Source organism: Oryctolagus cuniculus, chromosome 8 (assembly GCF_051225735.1).
Source record: "Oryctolagus cuniculus isolate XC-2025 breed Fujian yellow rabbit chromosome 8, ASM5122573v1, whole genome shotgun sequence".
NCBI lineage: Eukaryota > Metazoa > Chordata > Mammalia > Lagomorpha > Leporidae > Oryctolagus > Oryctolagus cuniculus.
This window is the reverse complement of record NC_142874.1, coordinates 112,589,094-112,614,135: the sequence shown is the minus strand read 5'-3', so window position 1 is coordinate 112,614,135 and position 25,042 is coordinate 112,589,094. Positions and strand designations below refer to the sequence as shown.

Here is a 25,042-nt window from a genome sequence, read left to right as displayed (position 1 = left end):
GTATCCCATATGGGTGCCAGTTCAAGTACCAGCTGCTCTACTTTTAATCCAGCTGCTCCCTGCTAACGGGCCTGGGAAAAGCAGGAGAAGATGGCCCAAGGGCTTGGGCCTCTGTACCCATGTGGGAGATCTGGAAGAAGTTCCTGGTTCTGCCTGGCCCAGCCCTGGCAGTTGTAGCCACTTGGGGAGTGAACCATCAGATGGAAGATCTGTCTCTGTAACTCTTTCAAATAAATAAACCAATCTTGGGGCCAGTGCTGTGGTGTAGCAGGTAAAGCCGTCACCTGCAGTGCCAGCATCCCATATGGGCATAGCTTCAAGTCCTGGCTGCTCCACTTCTGATACAGCTCTCTGCTATGGCCTGGGAAAGCAATAGAAGATGGCACAAGTTCTTGGGCCCCTGCACCCGCATGGGAAACCCAGAAGAAACTCCTGGCCCCTGGCTTCGGATCTGCACAGCTCCCGCCATTGCAGCCATCTGGGGAGTGAACCAGTGGATGGAAGACCTCTCTCTCTGCCTCTGCTTCTCTCTAACGCTGCCTTTCAAATAAATAAATAAATCTTCCATAAAAAAAGAATTTATTAAGTATTTTAGTGCCTTTAATGTCTTTAAAGAAAGAAAAAAAACATGTGGGAAACAGGATACTTTCTAATCACATATTTTGCATTCCAACAAGTGTGAATTCTGATATGTTCTATTATGGACCCAGATAACTGGTAAACTATTGTGCATATGTATACATAAAGACAAAAAATTACTGTCTCAATAAATTACTTTTCCACATTTTAACTTTTACTTGTTTAACTGATATGCATGACATCAAATCACAAAATTATTTAGCAAACCAAAGAACCTATGATTCATGCATAATATCACAGCCACTTTTAAAACTCAGATCTCCTAACCACCCTATAATTTGTTTCTCCTGATTTTTAAAATAGAATTTCCTACAAGCTTACTAGGAGGCAGAATGCAAAATCAGGCTCAAAACACTTAAGAGTTAATCACAAAACATTAAACCATATTCTGCTATCTGCTTAACAAATTCTTAAAATTTCTGGTCATACATTGATTAATCATTCAAATCTCTCCCATCACCTTCTAGTCTTACCCATATCTAAGAGTCTTGTTATAGTTGTCCTCTTTCATAATACAGATGGCTTCTATTATTTAAAGCTGCTTATGCCATCAAATAAATTCAATCAGCTCTCAAATTTTTACTGAATCAAGAGGCCACATAAAAATGATACCGATCAGATTTATATATCATTATCTTTGAAATTCACATGCAATATTGTTATTGTCCATTCGTTAATTGTAGTTAATGATTCAGATATTTCCAAAGGTATATTTTACAACCAATTCACCTTCCAACATAAGTGCCTGGTCTTGGATAAACTGACTTTCTGTAGACAAAAAATAAAAGTCATTTACATAATATTACTGAAGACATTCTAAACTCTACTTCTCATTTTATAATTCCTTCCTCCTCCTCCATCAATTTCCAGAAAGAGGAAATTTTCTTTAATTAATTACTGGATGTTGAGGATGCTAGGGTGTCAGGGTTATTGATTTCACTCTCTACCTCTCTTCTTTTTAATTTATTTGAGAGACACAGACATACGGAGCACGCTCCTATCTGCTGGTTCACTCCTCAAATGCCCTCAACAGCCAGGACTGGGCTGAGCTGAAACTAGGAGTCAGGAATCCAATCCGGTCTCCACATGAGAGGGAGAGACCCACGGACTTGAGCCATCATCAGCTGCCTCCTAGGGTGTGCATTAGCATGTAGTGGGAGTCAGAGCAAACAATCAAATTCAGGCACTCATTTCAATGTGGGATGCAGGTGTCTTAATAACTCAGCCAAATCCCACCCCAGTACAAACTTTTATCAGGGAACAAAACTTAACTTTTTAACTAAGTCATGTGAAATGTCTACTAATTCAGAAAGTAATCTGTTTGAGGGTATGATGAATTAATTTGTATCAGATGCAAATAACTCTTAAATATCACTTTTTTCCTTACTGTCTTATTTCTTTTAATAGAAAATGTAATCCCTGGGGCTGGCACTGTGGTGTAGCAGGTAAAGCCGCCATCTTTAGTGCCAGTATCTTATGTGGACTCTGGTTGGAGTCCTGGCTGCTCCACTTGCAATCCAGCTCCCTGCTAAAGCAGTAGTAAAGTAGTAGCTCCCTGGGAAAGCAGTAGAAGATGGCCCAAAGCCATGAGCCCCTGCACCCGCATGGGAGACCTAGAGGAAGCTCTGGCTCTTGGCTACAGACAGGCACAGTTCTGCCTGGTGCGGCCAATTGGGGAGTGAACCAGCGGATGGAAGACCTCTCTTTCTCTTCCTCTGCTTCTCCTTCTCTCTAACTCTTTCAAACAAATAAATAAATCTTAAAAAAAAAAAAAAAAAAAAAAAAAAAAAAAAAAAAAAAAAAAAAAAACCCGCAAGGTAGGAGAGGAAATTCTGCAGCTTGATATCTCACATGTACAGTGTGATTCTAATGTTCACTGCAAGGTGTTTTTCACACACTGTGACTCCTAAACATAGGCCAAATTCTTCATCCAGGGTTTAACTGAAGAAAGGAGTGATTCTTGACAATACATTGTAAGTATTTTTCTATTTTTACCTGCAATGATGACTTTACAACCTTAAAAGCGACTTCCCATGCAAGAGATACCTTCACAAAACTACAGTAAGGAAATGCCTGGGGAGTTACTACATGCATTACAACAGAGGATAAATCTGACTCCCCACTATCACTGTACTTAGCACCAGACTTCAGCTTCTGGGCCATGTGTGCCAATATATGGCAAAACTCAAAGCACTGAAAATCCCTTGGGCTTGACCCTTTTTTCAGAGTAGAATCAACAACACGCCTTCTTCCTTTCCTGGTCCTGCCAAGGCAATCGCAGGTGGGACTTGAAATTCAGTAAATCTATCGCAGGCTAATTTTTAAGTTGATAATTTTATGTGGCCCATGGATGTTGTTACAAATGTCCAAGTGGCCTTTGGCAGAAAAAGGCTCCCCACCCCTGTATCTATTCCATGACAGGGAGGTGCAGAGGATAACTGCTTTTCCTCTAACCTCAGAGCAGTGACTTACATCCTGGGTATTAAAACCTGGGGGAGTAACCTGATGTCACAAACTGCTAGCAGCACAAAAAGATCTGTCATAATTTTCATATGACCTCTTAATAAAATGACAACAAAGTCATAATGAAATCAAATTCAAAGTTAGGAGTAAGACTGAAATCAGAAGCAAGAAGACTCAACACTGCCTAGCATGGATAACTTGGAACAGCTGGGAGATCTGTTGAATAAAAGGCAATAGTTTTTTTTTTTTTTTTTTTTTTTTTTTTTTTTTAATTTTTGACAGGCAGAGTGGACAGTGAGAGAGAGAGACAGAGAGAGAAAGGTCTTCCTTTGCCGTTGGTTCACCCTCCAATGGCCGCCGCTGCAGCCGGCGCACCGTGCTGATCCGAAGGCAGGAGCCAGGATCCAGGTGCTTTTCCTGGTCTCCCATGGGGTGCAGGGCCCAAGCACCTGGGCCATCCTCCACTGCACTCCCTGGCCATAGCAGAGAGCTGGCCTGGAAGAGGGGCAACCGGGACAGAATCCGGCGCCCCAACCGGGACTAGAACCCGGTGTGCCGGCGCCGCAAGGTGGAGGATTAGCCTATTGAGCCACGGCGCCGGCTTTTTTTGTTTTTTTTTTTGACAGGCAGAGTGGACAGTGAGAGAGAGAGAGAGAGAGAGAGAGAGAGAGAGAGAAAGGTCTTCCTTTTGCCGTTGGTTCACTCTCCAATGACCGCCGTGGCCGGTGCACCGCGCTGATCCGAAGGCAGGAGCCAGGTGCTTCTCCTGGTCTCCCATGGGGTGCAGGGCCCAAGCACTTGGGCCATCCTCCACTGCACTCCCGGGCCACAGCAGACAGCTGGCCTGGAAGAGGGGCAACCGGGACAGAATCCGGCGCCCCGACCGGGACTAGAACTCGGTGTGCCGGCGCCGCTAGGTGGAGGATTAGCCTGTTGAGCTGCGGCACCGGCCAGCAATAGTTTTTCAATAATTAAAGTCCCCTCCCAATCCACCCTTGCCAACGTATGCCTGATTCTTCCTAACTTCAAACCATACACATATTTAGCAATGTTTTACTTCAGCTCAGATGATCAATGTTCAAATCTTCTGTCAATTTAATATACAGTTCTGTCTCAGCTATAATTTTAACCCCTTTCAGTATTTCTGCTTGAAGCTTTAAGACTTTTTACAAACACAATTCAATTGGCCTCTTCCCTGTGGAGATACCTTTTAATAGTGACAAGCTACTGAAGAATATGAATATCTGGAGGTGGCACTGTGGCACAGAAGGTTAAGCGACTGCCTCTGATGCCTGTATCCCATATAAGCACTGGTTTGAGTCCTGATTGCTCCACTTCCAAATCAGCTCCCTGCTAATGTGCCTGGGAAAGCAGCAGATGGCTCAAGCGCTTGGGCCCCTGCCCACCCACATGGGAGACCTGGACTGAGTTCCAGATTCCTGGTACTGGCTTGGCCCAGACCTGGTCACTGTGGTCATTTGGGGAATAAAAACAGATATAAGATCTCTCTTTTTCTCCTTCTCTTTCTGTAACCCTGCCTTTCAAATAAGTGAATCTTAACAAACTTTTAAAAAGTATGTATATCATAAGACCAACTTCACATCCATTAGGATGATTATTTTTAAAATAGAACACAATAAATATGAGAATGGATTTGAAGACACTGAAATGCTTGCATATCACTGAAGGCAATGTAAAATGATGCAGCTACTATGAAAAACTCAAAAAAATTAAACATGGAATTATTATCTTACCTAGTAATTCTATTTTTGGGTTAAACATGCACAAAAAAATGAAAGTCAGAACTTAAGCAGATATCTGCACATATATGTTCAAGCAGCAGCATTCACAATAAATAAAATGCTCATCAATAGGTGAATGAATTGGCCTTAAAAATGAAAGAAATTTCAATATATGCTACAGCATGGATGAATCTTGAAGACATTATGCCAAGTGAAATAAACCCATATATAAAAGGACAAATGTTGCACAATTCCCCTTTATGAGGTTTCTAGAATAGTCAAATACATAGAGACAGAGAGTAGAACAGTGGCTACCAAAGGCTGGGGGAATGGGAAGTTGGTCAATGTCCACTGATGAAAGTTCTGCAGATGAGTATCGGTGATGATTATACAACGGTGTGAATATACTAATGCCACAAGGCTGTTAAAATGCTAAATTTTATGTATATTTCACAATGAAAACTTCAATGCAGGCTTACAAACACACATATAAGTATATATGTAGGGGCTGAACTGCAGCACCAGCATCTCAAATGGGTGCCAGTTGGAGTCCCAACTGCTCCACTTCCAATCCAGCTCTCTGCTAATGTGCCTGGGAAGGCCGTGGAGGATGGCCTAAGTCCTTGGCCCCTGCACCTATGTGGGAGATGTTAGGTATGGAATAGCTGGGGGTTCTGGCCTTTCACACCTCCAGAAAGGAGAGACAGAAAGAGGAGATGGAGACAGACCTCAACTGAGACAGGTTGCTTTATATGAAGCAGAGAGGAAGGTGATAATCTGTTCTTGTGAAGAGATTGCCCATCGGGCATGTTTAGAACTCAGGTTTTTATCCCGCGCATTAAGGAGGAAAATGTGCCACTGTGGGGAGGGTGTAGAAGGCAGCTGGTGGAAGAGTAGGGGGCTGTCTGAAGCCTCAGGGAACTTTCCTCTTCTCTGTTTCACAGCTGCCCTATGCAGTATACCTGCTTTGCCATTTGCATTGCAAGGAGTTGAGAAGGGTCTGCTTAGGCAAAAGGGGCTGGGGGAGGGGGAGGAAAGGGAGGAGAGGAAAGGTGCAACATTCCTTTAGGAGACCCGGAGGGGGCTCCTCTGGCTCCTGGCTGCGGATCAGCTCAGCTCAGCTCTGGCCATTGTGGCTGTTTGGGGAGTGAACCAACAGATGGAGGACCCCCCCCCCCTCTCTAATTTTGTCTCTCAAATAAATAAAATAAATCTTAAAAAAAAAAATAAGTATACATTGGGCTGGTGCCGTGGCTCACTAGGCTAATCCTCCGCCTGCGGAGCCAGCACCCCAGGTTCTAGTCCTGGTTAGGGTGCTGGATTCTGTCCCAGTTGCTCCTCTTCCAGGCCAGCTGTCTGCTGTGGCCAGGGAGTGCAGTGGAGGATGGCCCAAGTGCTTGGGCCCTGCACCCCATGGGAAACCAGGAGAAGCACCTGGCTCCTGGCTTCAGATCAGCATGGTGCGCTGGCCGCAGGGGCCATTTGCGGGGTGAAACAATGGAAAAGGAAGACCTTTCTCTCTGTCTCTCTCTCACTGTTCACTCTGCCTGTCAAAATAAATAAATAAATAAATAAATAAATAAATAAATAAATAAAATAAGTATACAAACTGAATGTGTGCACATACCTGTGAGTATAAATGAAAGAATTACTGGTGGTAGAATTATTGGTAATTTCTGTTTATCTCTATGCTATTTTGGGTCTTTCAAAATGACTTCCAACAGTGAAAAGTCTACTTTAAAAATCTAGGGAGAGGCCAGTGCTGTGGTACAGTAGGTTAATCCTCTGTCTGCGGTGCAGGCATTCCATATGGCACGAGTTCTAGTCCCAGCCGCTCCCCTCAATCCAGCTCTCTGCTATGGCCTGGGAAAGCAGTAGAAGGTGGCCCAAGTCCTTGGGCCCCTGCACCCACGTAGGAGACCCAGAAGAAGATCCTGGCTTCTGGCTTCAGCCTGACCCAGCCCAGAGGGTTGTTACCATCTGGGGAGTGAACCAGCAGATGAAAGATCTCTGTCTCTCTGTCTCTACCTCTCTTTATAACTCTGCTTTTCAAATAAACAAAATAAATGTTAAAACAAAAAAGGTAAAAGTGTTCACCCCAAAAAGAGTTTTGTTTAATCAGAAAACAATTTCTTGAGTAAAAATCCTAGACCCTTCATTTTTCAAAGAACTTTCCCTTAGAAAAAAACACACTCAACCAGGGGCCAAGAAAGTTAGCTAACAAACAAACTGGGCAGCATCCCACCTATCCTGGCCAGACAAACAGGGGAAGCTCCCTGTGGCCCACACTACCCCTAGCCCCCGGAGTCTGCAGCTCTGCCTCTGCTCACAACCTGCCCTGCAGAGCCACCTCCAGGGGGAGCTCCCTCAACACCACTCTCACTGCACCGGTCACCCAGCGCAAAGTCCTCTCCAGAATATCTGTCTTATTCTATACACTTCTTGCTCTTGGTCCAAATACAAACTGTATGTTCCAGCTTAGCTGCTGTTCTCTGATTGGGGTGATACTGATTTGAGACTAAACAGGTACTCACTGGGAATTTACTGAATGTTTTGCTGACTACAACATTAGTTTCTCTGAGCCCTGGGCATGTAATTTTGTGGTTCATTCATAGAACGCTTATAAGTCTGTGTCTCTCAGGAATTAATCCATCAGTCAACTGGAATGTCTAATGCTGAATAAAATCATGATCATAGAACAAAGATAGTATTTTCAGCCACAATTATTTATATAATGAATACATTTTTTAGGAAATCAAAAAATAAAATATCATGAAGTAGTTAACTGTTAACTAAAATATAGGGGACTGTTAACGTGCAAGAAGTAACAAAGCAGCTAGGTACAGTGCATGCTGAACACTGAAAAATGTTCGGCTTCTTATTAGTTACTCTGTTTCTCAGCCAGGTTAGAATACTATGTTACTTTGTATACAAACACAGACTAAACGCAGCCAAATGAGTTTTGCTTAAGGAGAAAAAATACCCATGCAAATATCTAAGTAAAATTATAAAGTAACAAATTCCTGGGCAGTGTTACTAGATGACTTTTGCAATTCCAAGGTTGATATCTTTCTATCACTTGTATAGGACTAGACTACCTGGTATAGAAGAAGGAACAGAGGCTTTGAAGAATGAAACCTGAGTTTGTATCTCAACTTGGTCAATCATATTACAATCTTGAGAACATTTTATGAACACAATTCCTAAAAACTCAGTTTCCTCATCTGCAATTTAAAAATAATGATTTTGAGGCAAATGAGAAAATATATTACAAGGGGCCAACGCTGTGGTGTAGCGGGTTAGACCACCACCTGCAGCGCCAGCATCCTATATGGGTGCTGATTCATGTCCTGGCTGTGCCACTTATAATCCAGCTCCCTGCTAATGCGCCTGGAAAGCAGCAGAAGATGGCCCAAATGCCTGGAAGACCTGGATGAAGCTCCTGGCTTCAGTCTGGCCCAACCCTGGCCATTGCAACCATTTGGGGACCATTTGGGGAGTGAACCAGCAGATGGAAGACCTCTCTCCCTGCTTATGCCTCTCCCTCTGTATAACTCTGCCTTTCAAATAAATAAATAAATAAATCTTTTAAAAAAAGAAAAAAAAAAGACTGGCGCTGTGGCGTAATGGGTAAAGCTGCTACGTGTAGTGCCTGCATCCCATATGGGCACTGATTCAAGTCCCAGCTGCTCCTCTTCCGAACTAGCTCTCTGCTATGGCCTGGGAAAGCAGTAGAGGATGGCCCAAGACCTTGGGCCGTTGTACCCGCATAGGAGACCCAGAAGAAGCTTCTGGCTCCTGGTTTCAGATTGGCCCTGCTTCAGCCATTGCACCCATTTGGGGGAGTGAACCAGATGGAAGACCTCTCTCTCTCTCTTTCCCTCTCTGCCTCTCTGTAACTCTGCCTTTCAAATAAATAATAAATAAATAAAAAAGTATATAACAAGTGCTACAACATGTCTAATATATTAGGTCAGTAAATGTTCATTCTCCTCCCAACCTCCCTGCACCACTTTTTAAGTGAGGATTTGCTTAAATCCATGTTATCTCTTTCACTCAAGAGCTCTGGTTACCATCCAACTTTTTTTTTTTTTTTTTAATTTATTTTGTGAATTTGAAAAGCACGGTGGTGGTGGAAGACACAGAGAGATCTTCCATCCAGTGGTTCACCACCCCCATGGCCACAATGGCTGGGACTGAGCAGACTAGAGCCTGAATTCCATCTAGGTCTCCCATCTTCGTTGGCTGCAGGGGCCCAACCACTTGAGCCATCTTCCACTGCTTTCCCAGGCACATCATCAGGGAGCTGAATCCGAAGCAGAGCAGCAGGGACTCAAACTGGTGCTCTGATATGGGATGCCAGCAGCACAGGCAGCAGCTTCCTGCCGTGCCACAACGTGGGCCGCTGTTCCCCAACTACTCAGATTACAGACTGTCTCCACTCATCTACTACAGGTGAATTAGCATTCCTCTCTAAAATATGAAACTATTTAAGTCTCTGTAGTGTATTAGTGTGCATTTATTTGTGTAGTATAGGACAGTACACAGTCAGTTCTTCCCCTTAAGGTGGCTTTACTTTCCATAGTTTCAGTTACCCGAGGACAACTATGGACTGAAAAGAGAAAACAGAAAATTCCAGAAAGAAACAATTTATAAGCTTTAAACTGCGCACCACTGTGAGTAGCATGATGAAACCTTGTGCCACTCTGTTCCCTTCTGCCTGGGACATAAATTATCCTTGTGTCCAGTGTATATGTGCTGTGCATTCTAACCCGCTCACTGGTCACATGGTAGCCATCCTGTTACCAGGCCAGTGCTATCACAGTGCTTGTGTTCGTGTAACCCTTATTTTTACTTAACAGTGGCCTCAAACTGCAAGAGTAATGATGCTGGTAGTTTTATTAGAGTACATTGCTATAATCATTCTGTTTTATAGTTATCATTGCTGGTCTTAATATGCCTAAACAACTAAACTTTATCATAGGTTTATATGTATTATGATAAGACATATATACACAAAGTTCAGTACTTTCTTTGGTTCTAGGCACCCACTGTGGGTTTTGGAATATATTCCTTATAGGTAAGAGGCGATGACTGTGGTGTACTTACATGTGTGTGTGTTTGTGTTTCTGTGTGATTTTTTTGGGCATTTTGTATTTTAATTTTTTTTTTTTTTTTTTTGACAGGCAGAGTGGACAGTGAGAGAGAGAGAGACAGAGAGAAAGGTCTTCCTTTGCCGTTGGTTCACCCTCCAATGGCCACCGCGGCCAGCGCGCTGCGGCCGGCGCACCGCGCTGATCCGATGGCAGGAGCCAGGAGCCAGGTGCTTTTCCTGGTCTCCCATGGGGTGCAGGGCCCAAGCACCTGGGCCATCCTCCACTGCACTCCCTGGCCACAGCAGAGGGCTGGCCTGGAAGAGGGGCAACCGGGACAGAATCCGGCGCCCCGACCGGGACTAGAACCCGGTGTGCCGGCGCCGCTAGGCGGAGGATTAGCCTATTGAGCCGCGGCACCGGCTTGTATTTTAATATTTTGTATTTTAATATTTTGTATTGAGAAGAGAGAAGAAAATGTGTGTATAATTTTGGGATCAACTATTCATAAGACTTTAAAGATTTATTTATTTATTTGAAAAGCAGAGTTACAGCAAGGCAGAGAGAGAGAGGAGAGAGACACATAGAGAGATCTTCCATCTGCTGGCTCACTCCCCAAATGGCTGCAATGGTCAGAGGTGGGACAAGTCAAAGCCAGGAGGCAGGAGCTTTTTCCGTGTCTCCCACATGGGTACAGGGGCCCAAGGACTTGGGCCACCTTCTACTGCTTTCCCAGGCATATCAGAAGGAGCTAGAGCAGAAGTGGATCAGCTGGGACTCAAACTGGCACCCATATGGATGCTGACACTGCACATAGCAGCTTTATCTGCCATGCCACAGCACTGGCCCCCCTTAAGACTTTAAAAGTAGTGACATTAAGAAAATGTTATATCCCTAATTACTATGGCATATTATTAGAGGGGCCAGTGTTGTGGTGTGGTGGGTAAAGCCACCACCTGTGATGCTGGCATCCCTTATGGGTGCCAATTTGTGTCCTAGTTGCTCCACTTCTAACCTAGCTCCCTGCCAATGATCTGCGAAAAGCAGCGGAAGATGGCCCAAGCATATGAGAGACGCAGATGAAGCTCCTGGCTTCAGCTTGGCACAGCCCTGGTTGTTGCAGTCATCTAGGGTGTGAACCAGCGGATGAAGACTGCTCTCTTTCTCTCTCTCTGTTACATGGACTTGATGAAACTGAGTTTTAAGGAAATTACTCAAGATCACAAACTCAGACAATCTGCATTCTTAAGCTCTATGGAAGTAGTCCTCATGCCTTTCTCCTTGATTCTCTTTTATTTAATAAAATGTACTTTTGAGGCCCCATTTGACCACCCCAAAATAAAAATTAGATAATACAACCTACCCATAAAAAATAACACAATGCTCTAACTGTAATATAAATGAATAAAAATTTATAAAATGTTTTGCACCACCATAAGAAATGATAGGTGAGCAAAGTGACAAATTAGCTTGATCAAATCACTCCACACTATCTACACATACTGAAACTTCACATTGTACTCCCATAAATGTGTATAATTTTAAAATAAAAAATACTAACAGAAATGCCATCATAACAATTTTATAAAATTATGATTTTAATTATAAATGTCCAAACACAACTACATAAGTAGACAAAAATACAGTGCCTAGAAATTTTCAAAATGCCCAAGAGGCCAGTATTACCAGAATTGAGACTGCACTTCTTAGTGTACACTGACTTGTTACTATCTTACAGTTCCTTGTCAAAGGTGAATTCTCTTACTTTTTTTCAAAGCCAAGCATATAGAGATCACTCCACACTCTTCCAAATAAACAAAATTATAAAATTTGTACCACTTCATTGAGACACTGTACTGTTTAACTTTCCTGAGTGAGTGTAAGCTGCGAATAATTTTAAAAACCAAAATCATCCCAATAAGAACACAGAAATTAGTGTCAACTAGATCAGATTCCAACCACTACATCTTGCCAATTAATTTCTTATTTCTGATGGCACATTACATACTCTATTGTTTGGGAGCTCTAGAGCTTTCCTCATTTAGCAACTCAAGTTTATTGTGGGAGAATTCCAGTTTTAGAAACAGTTTTAGAATTTGTTCTAAACACCTCACAGTACCCATTTATAATCAGTTAGAAATAATACCCTTCCACCCCCCCAAGCCGTTCATGACAAAACAAAGGCAGGAGCCAAACCAAACCCCTTTCAAGCGCAGACCTGTTCTTTGGGACGCAGGCAGCTCACTGGCAGCAGGCAGTGTACCTGTTGTTCCAGGAGGCAGTGCATAAGCTGCAGATGATGGTGGAGCTCCTGGCCCGCCATGCTGGAAGGATGCTCCAGAGGAAGGGGGAGGAGGGAGAGAAGCAGCAGGGCTGGAGGTAGGTGAAGAGGCCTGGTGCTGTGCTGCATATAGCTGAGACTGCCCAGAACAGGAAGAAGCAGAAGATATGTAAGGGGTGTTAGGGTAAGCGTTTGAGGCAGGAGGAGCAACAGGCTGGTGAGGTCGATACAGTGCTGACCCCCCTGTTCCGAAGGAATACTGCTGGGCTGGTTGATAAGCTACACCAAGAAGAAGAAACAGAAACTGTAATTAGTTACAAGTTTATTGAAACTGCAACAGAAAACCAAAAAGTCATCTTTCTATGGAAGTGATCTGCATTATTATAACTCATAACAGTAAGTTACAACCAAAAGTGAACACTTATACTATGTTGCGCTTTTGAGGCTCAGATGCTCTAAGTATACTTTAAAACTGCTGAAGCCAATATTTGAAAACTTCCACCTCGAGACTGCTCTGTTGGTTATAAAAATCTTTCAATCATTCAGATCCAAAAACTACAAGACTGATCATTTCCTTAAGATGTTCCTATTACTGTAAAACAACTGCAGTGACACCTACTAACCACCAGATGGAACCATGCGGGAGTTATACATTCAGAGTAAACTCCACAGAAAAAAATACATGGAGTCTGGTGGCAGTTCAAGATCTGTCCACCAATAAAAACCGCAGGGTTAGCACTATCCTTATAAATCAGCTATATTCTCTAACGCCTAGTAAAATCACTAGCTTCCTAAATTCTCCATGTGAGGACAGTTCCAGATTAGGAGTCAACTCTGATCCCTGACAAAATGAGTACTACACATTACGTTACATACTGTAACAGTTCAGGCAAGGCAGCCAACTAATGTTTTAATGCAAAGACCTGAATTCAAATTAGAGTGATCTTAGTACCATCACATTCTTCATGAATAAGGGTAAGGATGAATCTCAGAGTGAATCCAGCAGAACCGTGTAGGGTTCCTATCAGTACTCTGAAGTCCACTTTCAGGTTGAGCACTTGAGACAAAGATTTTATCAATTTGCATTCAGGAAAGTGGGAACATTACTTTAGCGCAGAATGCACTATGAGGATTAGTTCTCACTAGGTAATGATCTCTTGTTTCTGTAATAGTTTTTTAGTCTTATAATGTTTCCCTTTGAGATTTGAGTGGTTTTTATTTTTTTGCTCTTAATTAAAATTTTGAGTAATGTCTTTACTTTCCAAGTGCAATTTCTAAAACAAAACAACAAAAACCTATAGTGGATAATGTCATTTTACATTCATTAAAACCCAGGGAATAAAACAAATATCAACAAAGAAACTAAAAAACCCCTGAATACACAAAATAACAAGCAATTAAAAAAACACACCACCTTGGATACACAACAGCAAGAGTGCATACTAATGTAAACCGTGGGCTTTGGGTGATAATGAGGTGTCAAGGTTCCCTGAATCGGAGCTTGTGCATATGTTGGCACTCTACTTTCTGCTCAAGTCTGCTGTGAACCTAGAACTGCTCTATAAAGATCTATTTTAAAAATAAATAAATAAAATGGACAAACAACCACCACCATCAACAAATGCCCCTTGGAACCATTTTCCCAAAAACAGTTTGCATAAGAATAAGTACTGAATAGTTTTCAGAATTCTATCATACCAAAATCATGGGGCACCTGAACCTCTGCAACAGGTCCTAGGAACGGCTGCGGAAGAGGAGTCAAGTGTTCTGAACACAATGACGGGGGAGCTACCACTTCCCAGCCTGCTGACTCAGGCAGGATGCCTCCTAGGAAACCACAGCAGGGATTCAGGAATCCTATGCAGAACTGATTCCCACCGTTGTCAAAACTGATTTGACTATGGCTTGGAACTTCAAAGGAAATAGTTACTACATTAGATAAGACAAGCAGCTGTGACAGGGCTTTGAGGTCATACTACTTACGCTGTGGCTGTGGATAAGGTGGTACCTGGGGGTGCATATGACCTGAAGAGGTGGCAAGTTGACCGGCAGCATTTGGATTAACACTTCCATGCATGATGAAACCTGGAGGTGGTGGGTTTTCTCCCTGGGAAATGAGAACATGGTCAAAAAAGAGGATTACATGGGAGGCAACAACTTTACCAGATGAGTTTATAATCTCTGAAATGAAATTCTATGTTTACTTGAAAAGAAAAACATTTTATTGCATAAGAAACATTGCATTTTTATATCCTGTCTTCCTTAGAACATCACATTTTCTGAGCAACATGTTCTGAATGATTTCAAGATCAGACACATCCAAAATAAGAACTGCAAGGAATGGCAAGATGTTAACAGCCTCATAAAATAGTGTCAGTGATATTTATAAGTCACCAGGATTTTCCACTTCTACTAATTTCCATCCACTATTTCACACTCTGGAAATATAGATATGAATTCCATAAAGGAAATGTTTATTTTTCTTCAATTTCTATAATGCTTAAAAAAAAGGAAAAAGGAAAGAAAAAACAATCTTCAGTGAAATCACACTAAACCATTGTTAGAATTTTGGTTGATGTTTCCCAGCTCAAGACATTTTAGAACTGCAAAAAGAAAGGAGGAAAAAGGAAATAATTGTGCAAAAAACTGCTTCTTGCATCAAAGAAGCATTAAAATGCAATGAGCAGGCAGGCAGACGGAGTAGGGTGGAGGAACTTCAGGAAGGGGTAGAAAGTATATAACTATCTATAAATATACTTAGGTGAGCAGAATCCTGCTCAAAGAGGAATAAGGAAGGATATACCTGTGTGTCAGAGGGAGAGGCTGCAGGTGGATGGCTGGGAAGGGCAGTAGGAGTTTTGTTACTCCAGGTAGTGACAGTAGGGGCAATTCTAACCTGAATTGAACAAAGAAATACCAATCACAGAAAATAAAAAATGGAAACATTAAAAGAAAAAAAAAAACTCAAAAGGTATTAGTAATAGCCAGATGAAAAGCCAAAAGAGCTGCAAGATAACATACATCAGTCAGGCAAATGCTTTCAAGGTAGCTGGGATTCCAAAAGAAAAACACACAGTCATAACAAAATGAGGGGAGGGGGGCAGGAGAAAAATCAATATGAAAATCTGAATTAAAGCACAAGGACAATGCCATTCAAGCATCAGGAGGAAGTGGGAAAAGTGAGGTCCTATAACTAGGGCAAGATGACATTCGAGAAAAGTAATTGATTTAAAAAGTGGTTTTTGAAGCATTAATAGTATTCATGCTACTATTAATCTGCAAGCATATTGTGATAAGCTCCCTTTTCTGGATTTGATTAACACCACAAAAATCATATTAATTCCATACAAAGCTTGAAAGTCACACAATCAGAGAATATCACAGCTGCATCTTAAATTATCCAATCTAGTCCCCTCTCTTTAGTACAGAGAAAATCAAGGGCCAGAGAAGGGAGGGGTTTGACTCAGTGGTGAATGGAGCTAGGAGTGACTTTAGGTCACCTGCTTCCCAGGCCAGTATTTTCACACTACACCACGTTACTTACCCTGGAGTCTATTAGTTTTCATTGTCATTTTTCTAGTAACTAAAATCCTTTTTGTCAAGTAAATGTTAAACACACACACACATATATAAAAGCAGGGGCTGCCACTGTGGCAGAGTGGGTAAAACCACCACCTGCAGTGCCATATGGCATCAGTTTGAGTCCTGGTTGCTCCACTATATTTTTAAAAGATTTATTTATTTATTTATAAGTCAGAATTACACAGAGAGAGATAGAGAGGCAGAGAGAGGGAGAGAGAGAGAGAGAGAGTTCTTCCATCTGCTGATTCACTCCCCAATTGGCCACAACAGCCAGAGCTGCACTGATCCGAAGCCAGGAGCCAGGAGCCAGGAGCTTCCTCCGGGTCTTCCCATGCGGGTTTAGGGACCCAAGGACTTGGGCCATCTTCTACTGCTTTCCCAGGCCATAGCAGAGAGCTGGATCGGAAGTGGAGCGGCGGCTTTATCTGCTACACCATAGCACTGGCCTCTGTTCCATTTCTTTTTCTTTTTCTTTTTTTTTTGGGGGGGGTGGACAGTGAGAGAGAGAGACAGAGAGAAAGGTCTTCCTTTTGCCGTTGGTTCACCCTCCAGTGGCCGCTGCTGCCAGCACGCTGCGGCCGGCACATCGCGCTGATCTGAAGCCAGGAGCCAGGTGCTTATCCTGGTCTCCCATGGGGTACAGGGCCCAAGCACTTGGGCCCTCCTCCACTGCACTCCCGGGCCACAGCAGAGAGCTGGCCTGGAAGAGGGGCAACCGGGACAGAATCCGGCGCCCTGACTAGGACTAGAACCTGGGGTGCCGGCGCCACAGGTGGAAGATGAGCCTATTGAGCCACGGCACCGGCCCCTGTTCCATTTCTGATCCAGCTCTCTGCTATGGCTTGGGAAAGCAGTGAAATATGGCCCAAGTCCTTGGACCCCTGCACCCACGTAGGAGACCCAGAAGAAGCTTCTAGCTTCAGATCGGCGCAGTTCCAGCCATTGTGGCCAATTGGGGAGTGAACCAGCAAGTGAAAGACCCCTCTCTCTCTGCCTCTGCCTCTCTGTAACTCTACCTTTCAAATAAATAAATAAATCCTTAAAAATAAATAAATAAAAAGCAGAGCTGTGCTGATTGAAGTAGGAGAAGTCTTGCTAATCTGGCATCCCATTAACCATGTCTGTAAACACTGCTTATTTGCTTTTTTTCTTTCTCTCTTTCTTTTTAAAGATTTATTTATTTATTTGAAAGTCAGAGTTACACAGAGAGAGAAAGAGAGGCAGAGAAAGAGAGGTCTTCCATCCACTGGTTCACTCCCCAACTGACTGCAACGGCTGGAGCTGCACCGATCTGAAGGCAGGAGCCGGGGCTTCTTCTGGGTCTACCACGTGGTTGGAGGAGCCCAAGGACTTGGGCCATCTTCTACTGCTTTCCCAGGCCATAGTATAGAGGTGGATCAGAAGTGGAGCAGCCGGGACTCAAACTGGCGCCCATATGGGATGCTGGCACTGCAGGCCAGGGCTCTAACCCACTACGCCACAGCCCCATCCACTAAACATTGCTTTAAAACCACAAGCCATGGGCCAGTGCTGTAGCACAGTGAGTAAAGCTACTGCCTGTGGTACTGGCATCCCATATGGACGTCAGTTCAAGTCCTGGCTGCTCCATTTCCAATCCAGCTCTCTGCTAAGGCCTGGGGATACAGTAGAAGATGACCCAAGTCCTTGGGCTCCTGCACCCACATGGAAGACTCAGAAGAAGCTCCTGGCTCCTGGCTTCAGATCAGCACAGCTCCAACCTCTGCAGCTATTTGGGGAGTGAACCAGTGGATGGAAGACACACACACACTCTCTCTCTCTCTCTCTCTCTCTCTGCCTCTCTTTAACTCTGCCTTTCAAATAAATAAATAAATCTTAAAAAAAAAAATCCACAAGCCACTGTCCTCATTCATTCAGTAAATCTCATGTTATAATCAAGAAAATCACTGCTTTATTTATGATTTAAATTGTTTTTCTCTTCTTGGATTACAACATTGGTATATACAGGCAGAACAAAAGTCTTTCAATACTTATGCCTTCTCCCAGAAACACAATTAAATCCAAGGATATAAAGAATTAATATTCTGGGGCACGCTTTGTGGCACAGAGTTAAGCTGCCACTGGATGCCAGCATCCTATATCTATCAGAGTACTTGCTTGAGTCCTTGTTGCTCTGCTTCTGATGCAACTTCCTGCTAAGAGCTTGGGAAAGTAACAGATGATAGCTCAAGTAGTTAGGTTTTTGCCACCCACAAGGGAGGCCAGGATAGAGGCCCTAGCTCCTGGCTTTCGCATGTCCCAGCCAAGGCTGTTGTATTTGGGAAGCGAACCAGTGGATAGAAAATCTTTCACTCCTTCCCTCTCTTTCTCTGTCACTCTGCCTTTCAAAAATAAATAAATAAATAAACCTTTACAAACAAACAAACAAACAAAAAAAGAGTAGATATTCTCTTCTCCCACCTTGCCTTGCTTCACTATCCCCAAAAGAGGGCCTCGTCTAACATAAGCACTTGAGAGCTCTAATCCCATGATGGCCATTTATCAGCTATAACTGAGAAATTCAAGCTTTCGATCTTAAAACTCTGATGGGTCACTTGAGATCTCTGTCCCTCAGTTTTCCCAGCCATCATCTGTTCTGCCCCTCCTATAGCAGAGACTTTCACAGTCTAACAGAATCTCCAGCAGGGTGGGGAATTTATGTTTGTATATTATGTTCACCAATATACCCCCAAGAACTAGAATAATACCCAGCATTCACTATACAGTCTCAATAAACACTTGTCAAACAAATGAAAAAAAAAATCCAGAGAATTCTAGTAGACAGTTACTTTCAAATGTAATCTATCCTGGTTAAGTACCAATCAAAAATATAACAGCTAAAAGATGATTTTTTTTCTTTTTAAATATTTCATTATTTAATATTTACTTTCCTTATAACAAAATGCAAAAAGCCTATCAATCCTACAAGCAATTTGTTCCATTTTAAAATAGACATATTAATATTAACTTTGCTATCAATCAAAACCACATATTACATACTTATGGGAAGATACTTTCCATTTAAGGTTATCTGCTGCTCTGCAAACGTAAGTTCCTACATGAAATAGAAATAGTAAGATAGGGCCAGTGCCGCGGCTCACTAGGCTAATCCTCCACCTAGCGGCGCAGGCACACCGGGTTCTAGTCCTGGTCGGGGCGCCGGATTCTGTCCCGGTTGCCCCTCTTCCAGGCCAGCTCTCTGCTGTGGCCAGGGAGTGCAGTGGAGGAGGGCCCAAGTGCTTGGGCCCTGTACCCCATGGGAGACCAGGAGAAGCACCTGGCTCCTGGCTTCGGATCAGCGCGATGTGCCGGCCGCAGCGCGCCAGCCGTGGCGGCCATTCGAGGGTGAACCAATGGCAAAGGGAAGACCTTTCTCTCTGTCTCTCTCTCTCACTATCCACTCTATCAAAAAAAAAAAAAAAAAAAAAGAGAGAGAGAGAGAGATAGTAAGAGGCCAGATTTTATGCCACCAAACATTTGGTAATTCAAAAAATAGATTAAAACTTATGAATTAAATTTTATGAATTAAAATTATGAATCTTTTCATTCTCCATAACCTATAACTTCATAAACCTTCCTTTGGTCATTCACTCTTTTCTAATATCCAAGTTGTCCAAAAATATTTGTATTCTGGATATTCTTTATTGTGCAGATACAGGCAACACAGCAAACCCATACTAATGATAAAAAAAAAACTGCTCGCGGGCCGGCGCCATGGTTTATTGGGTTAATCCTCTGCCTGCGGCGCTGGCATCCCATATGGTCACCAGGTTCTAGTCCCGGTTGTTCCTCTTCCGGTCCAGCTCTCTGCTGTGGCCCGGGAAGGCAGTGGAGGATGGCCCAAGTCCTTGGGCCCTGTACCCACATGGGAGACCAGGAGGAAGCACCTGGCTCCTGGCTTTGGATTGGCGCAGTGCACCGGCTGTGGCGGCCATTTGGGGGGGGGGGGGTGAACCAAAGGAAGGAAGACCTTTCTCTCTCTCTCTCTGTCTCTCTCTCTCTCGCTGTCTAACTCTACCTGTCAAGTTAAAAAAAATTGCTCAAAAAAGACTTTTCTAAAAATACATACAAAATTAACCAAATCACTAATAAGATTATTCCTACTACTCTATTTCAGGTTGTAGGATGAATCAAATAGAAATCTCAAGAAGAGATGTACAAGGGTTGGCATTGTGGTGCAGTGGGTTAAACCAGTGCTGGTTTAAATCCTGGCTGCTTAACTTCTGATCTAGCTCTCTGCTAATGCTCCTGGGAAGGCAGTGGAAGATGGCGCCAATATTTGGGCCCCTGCCACCCATGTGGGAGACAGGGATGGAAACCTTTTGGCTTCAACCTGGCCCAGATCTGGCTGTTGTGGACATTTGGGAAGTGAACCAGTGATGGAAGATCTCTTTCTCTCCTTTTCCGTCACTCTCAGAATACTATTTTGTTACTCTCAGACATTATTCAAATAGATAAATCTTAAAATTGAAAGAAAAAGAATACATGTAAAGAAAAAAAAAAAAACCTCCCTGTAGAGTTTAAAACTAATTTACAGCTACACTATAATCTGTTTGACCAGGTTAATGGGATCATACTGAAAAATAGATCATAAACACTACTTTCAAGAGTCCAGAAACTTTTACGATGTTGTCTATCTTTACCATATCAGAACTGTCTTGCCCAACAAACTAAAATTATCAATTTGAATAGAAACACACAAATGCTTCCACTCACATGGGGATAATATTGTTGAGTTTGAACTCTCGGCATCTGGGGGTGGCCAGCAAGTGGCCCAGGCCTGCCCTTGGGCAGCGGCTGCCTCTCATAAGGAACTTTAGCCGATTCTTGTCCTGGTACAGGCTCTCCTTGTGCTCTACAAAGTCTGTCACGAAGCTGCACAATATTTGGCTGGAAGAAACAATGAAGAAAACAAGGCAAATTATTAGAATTCATCCAACTTATGACAGCATATTCATTTTCTTAAAGTAATATGGATCATTCAAGAGACTCCCTTTTGTATACATGTTGTGTATTATCCTATAGACCTTGACACTTGAGGATCTGACATCATTATTTCTAATATTCACGAATGGTACTAGAATTCAATGACCTATAGTGTAATTTGTAATTTAACTGAGGCAGGAATTTGAACTAGGCTCTCATCATGTTATTATGACTTTTCCCTTGTCACCACAACTCTTCTTAAGTTTTCTTGTGGTTAATGCTCACAAATTACAAAACTAACTAAAAATATACAAATAAAACAGACTCCCAAGGAAAATCAACTGCTGTAATGCTGGATGAAAACAGTCATCTAAGAACAATGAAATTTAGGGGATGGCGCTGTGGTGTAGTGGGTAAAACCACTGCCTGCAATGCCAGCATCCCATATGGGCACTAGTTCAAGTCCTGACTGCTCCACTTCCGATCCAGCTTCCTGCTAATGCACCTAGGAAAGAAGCAGAAGATGGCCCAAGTCCTGGGGCCCCATTACCCACGTGGGAGACCCAGAAGAAGCTCCTAGCTCCTGACTTCGGATCAGCCCAGCTCTAGCTGTTGTAGCTATCTGGGGAGTGAACCAGTGGATGGAAGACCTCTGTCTGACTCTGTTCCTCCCTCTCTAACTCTACTTTTCAAAAAAATAAATAAATCTCAAAAATATGAAATTTAAAAGAAATTTTTAAAACAAATTGATAGATTCACATCTATAGCTCATACAGATTTACAATGACACAGATTTACAAAAGTATTTGTTGATCACATGCATGTTATAGATATTAACAAATAACAAAAAGCAACATGTTAATTAAATTTTTCAGTAATAATTTAATAATCTTTAAAAAATCATATATTTCTATAAATTTGTGAAAGGTTTAAACAGGCCATTTAAACTTTTTACATATGTTTATTGTTTTTTATAGGGGAGAATTTTAAGCCGGCGCCGCGGCCCACTAGGCTAATCCTCTGCCTTGCAGTGCCGGCACAACGGGTTCTAGTCCCGGTCGGGGAGCCGGATTCTGTCCCGGTTGCCCCTCTTCCAGGCCAGCTCTCTGCTGTGGCCAGGGAGTGCAGTGGAGGATGGCCCAAGTCCTTGGGCCCTGCACCCCATGGGAGACCAGGATAAGTACCTGGCTCCTGCCATTGGATCAGCGCGGTGCGCTGGCCGCAGCACACAGGCCACAGTGGCCACTGGAGGGTGAACCAACGGCAAAGGAAGACCTTTCTCTCTGTCTGTCTGTCTCTCTCACTGTCCACTCTGCCTGTCAAAAAAAAAAAAAAGATAGGGGAGAATTTTATATAAATGGTATCACAGTCTTGCGACATACTCTCCAAAAAAATGCAAGGTCTACTGAGATAAATAGGAAGAAGTAACACAGAATTTATGCTTTTATGCATAAAGCATGTCCTTTAAAGTCCAAAAAATCCTATTAAGAATAATATGTAAAAACTGTAGATGAGGGGCCGGCACCATGGTTCACTTGGTTAATCCTCTACCTGCAGCACCGGCACCCCATATGGGCACCGGGTTCTAGTCCCAGTTGCTCCTCTTCCAGTCGAGCTCTCTACTGTGGCACAGGAAGGCAGTGGAGGATGGCCCAAGTGCTTGGCCCCTGCACCCGCATGGGAGACCAGGAGGAAGCACCTGGCTCCTGGCTTTGGATTGGCGCAGTGCCGGCCGTAGTGGCCATTAGAGGAGTGAACCAATGGAAGGAAGACCTTTCTCTCTCTCTCTCTCTCTCTCTAACTCTGCCTGTCAAATAAAAACTGTAGATGATTATACAAGGGCACTTTATGAAGTTCATGGAAAACAGAATTAAAAGTTCATTGGTGGCCGGCGCCGTCACTTGGCTAATCCTCCGCCTACGGCGCTGGCACCCCAGGTTCCACTCCCGCTTGGGGCACCGGGTACTAGTCCCGGGTGCCCCTCTTCCAGTCCAGCTCTTTGCTGTGGCCTGGGAGTGCAGTGGAGGATGGCCCAAGTGCTTGGGGCCCTGCACCCACACGGGAGACCAGGAGGAAGCACCTGGCTCCTGGCTCCTGGCTTCAGACTGGCGCAGCGCTGGCTGTAGTGGCCATTAGGGGAGTGAACCAACGGAAGGGTGATCTTTCTCTCTGTCTCTCTCTCACTGTCTATAACTCTACCTGTCAAATAAAAAAAAGAAAAAGTTCATTGGTGCAAAAAAATGTTGACAACCTGCAGATTTTTATCAATATACATATTTTCCATAGCATTTTAAGATTTCTTTTGAGTACCAACTTCAAACTCTTTTTTGTAGCAAAGCAAAGTTTTAATTCTCTTTTCCAAAAAACTTTAAGAAATACACTTGCACATGGTACTGGAAAATTAACAGTTTAATCTTAAGGCTAAATGATCTAAAGGTCTTCAATTATGTTAGTCTTAAAAAGTGTCATATTTCTTTTTAACAATAAAACTTCAATAAGTAAACAGTCATAAGACTTGTGAGAGCAGCCGGCACTGTGGTGTAGTGGGTAAAGCCACTGCCTGCAGTACCAGTATCCCATAGGGGCACCAGTTCAAGTCCTGGCTGCTCCATGTGCAATGCAGCTTTCTGCTATGGCCTTGGAAAGCAGTAGAAGATGGCCTAAGTCCTTGGGCCCCTGCGTGTGCATGGGAGACCCAGAAGAAGCACCTGGCTCCTGGCTTCGGATCAGTACAGCTCCACCCATTGCAGCCAATTGGGGAGTAAACCAGCAGATGGAAGACTTCTCTCCCTCTGTCTCTACTTCTCTTTCTGTGTAACTCTTTCAAATAAATAAATCTTAAAAACAAACAAACAAACAAACAAACAAAAAACACTTGTGAGAAAGCTGCCATAAGAAAAAGACTATGCTCTTTGGGCTGGTGTTGTGGTATAATGGGTTATGCTGCCACCTGTGATCCCAGCATCCCATTTGGGTGCCAGTTTGAGTACCAACTGCTCCACTTCCAATCCAGTTTCCTGCTAATGTGCCTGGGAAAGCAGCAGAAGATGGCCTAGGCCCTTGAGCCCCTGCCATCCACATGGGAGACAGGGAAGAAGCTCCTGGTTGTTGGTGTCAGCCCGGCCCAGCCACAGCAGCTGCATTCATTTGGGGAGTGAACCAGCAGATGAAAGATCTCTATATATTTCCCTCTCGACCTCTATAACTCTGCCTTTCAAATAAACAAAATAAAACCTTAAAAAAAAAAAAAAGGCTATGCTCCTGTATCTAATACTCTCATTAACAATAACAGGAAGATATGAACTGGATCCTAGCATTAAATATCTACAAAACCAATTAGACAGACTCACCTATAGAGTCCTGCAGCATATACAAGTGTGTAATTTTACTCCCTGAAACTTACTGATAATTCCCTATAACAGACAAAATACTGAAAAGAACTAAAAGAAATCCATCAAGACCAGAATAAAGTTAATACAAAGTACAGGGGGCTGGTGTTGTGGTGCAGTGGGTTAAACTGCCACCTGTGAAATCAACATCCCATACGGGTGCTAATTCCTGTCCTGACTGCTCCAATCCAGCTCCCTGCTAATGCACCTAGGAAAGCAGCAGAGGATGGCTCAAGTGCACCTTTGTGGGAGACCTGGATGAAGCTCTTGGCTCCTGGCTTCAGCCTTGCCCAGTACTGGCTACGGTGGCCATTTGGGAGTGAGCCAGCAGATGGAAGATACCGCTCTCTCTGTCTCTCCCTCCCTCTCTGTAACTCCTTCAAACAAATGGATAAATCTTTAAATAATAGTAATAATAAAAAGTACAGAGACAACAAAATATCTGCAAGGTTCAAAATCAAGATCCATGAGACATTAAAATGCAGATATAAATATCTACCTTACAGGAAAGTTTCTTCAGTCCCCTCCCCCAATTCATGTTCCATTATTGGTTCAGGTACTCCTATTTTGTGTTTTCATAGCACCACTACATCTATCAGAGCATTATGATACTTGTCTACAGCCATATTGCATTTGGAAGCTCCTGTGGATAAGGATCTTGGCAATCTTGTTCAGCACTCTACACCCAATCACTTACTTAATTGAAACAAACATTATGGATACTGGCGTTGTGGTGTAGCAGGTAAAGCCATGACCTTTGACACTAGCATCCTGTATGGGCACTGGTTTGTGTCCCAGCTGCTCCACTTTTGATCCAGCTCTCTGCTAATGCCTGGGAAAAGCAGCAAAAGATAGCCCAAGTATTTGGGCTCCTGTCACCTATGCAGGAGACCCAAAAGAAGCTCCTGG

General features: G+C 43.2%; 1 protein-coding gene across 50 annotated transcripts in view; it reads right to left on the bottom strand.

Moving 5' to 3' along the window:
* The window catches only part of SEC31A (SEC31 homolog A, COPII component), a 90,426-nt gene that overhangs the window by 11,975 nt on the left and 53,409 nt on the right, over positions 1–25,042 (bottom strand). For 8 of the 50 annotated variants that reach the window (XM_008267663.5, XM_008267668.5, XM_008267666.5 and 5 more), the window contains 5 exons: positions 20,535–20,708; positions 15,022–15,114; positions 14,202–14,325; positions 12,156–12,497; positions 1,369–1,407 (listed from right to left, as the gene is read on the bottom strand). In XM_008267663.5, coding sequence (XP_008265885.3) covers positions 1,369–1,407; positions 12,156–12,497; positions 14,202–14,325; positions 15,022–15,114; positions 20,535–20,708 — 772 coding nt within the window. The remainder of the gene's footprint in view (positions 1–1,368; positions 1,408–12,155; positions 12,498–14,201; positions 14,326–15,021; positions 15,115–20,534; positions 20,709–25,042) is intronic. The other 42 variants (XM_002717070.6, XM_051819618.3, XM_051819614.3 and 39 more) reach the window with 9 other exon arrangements.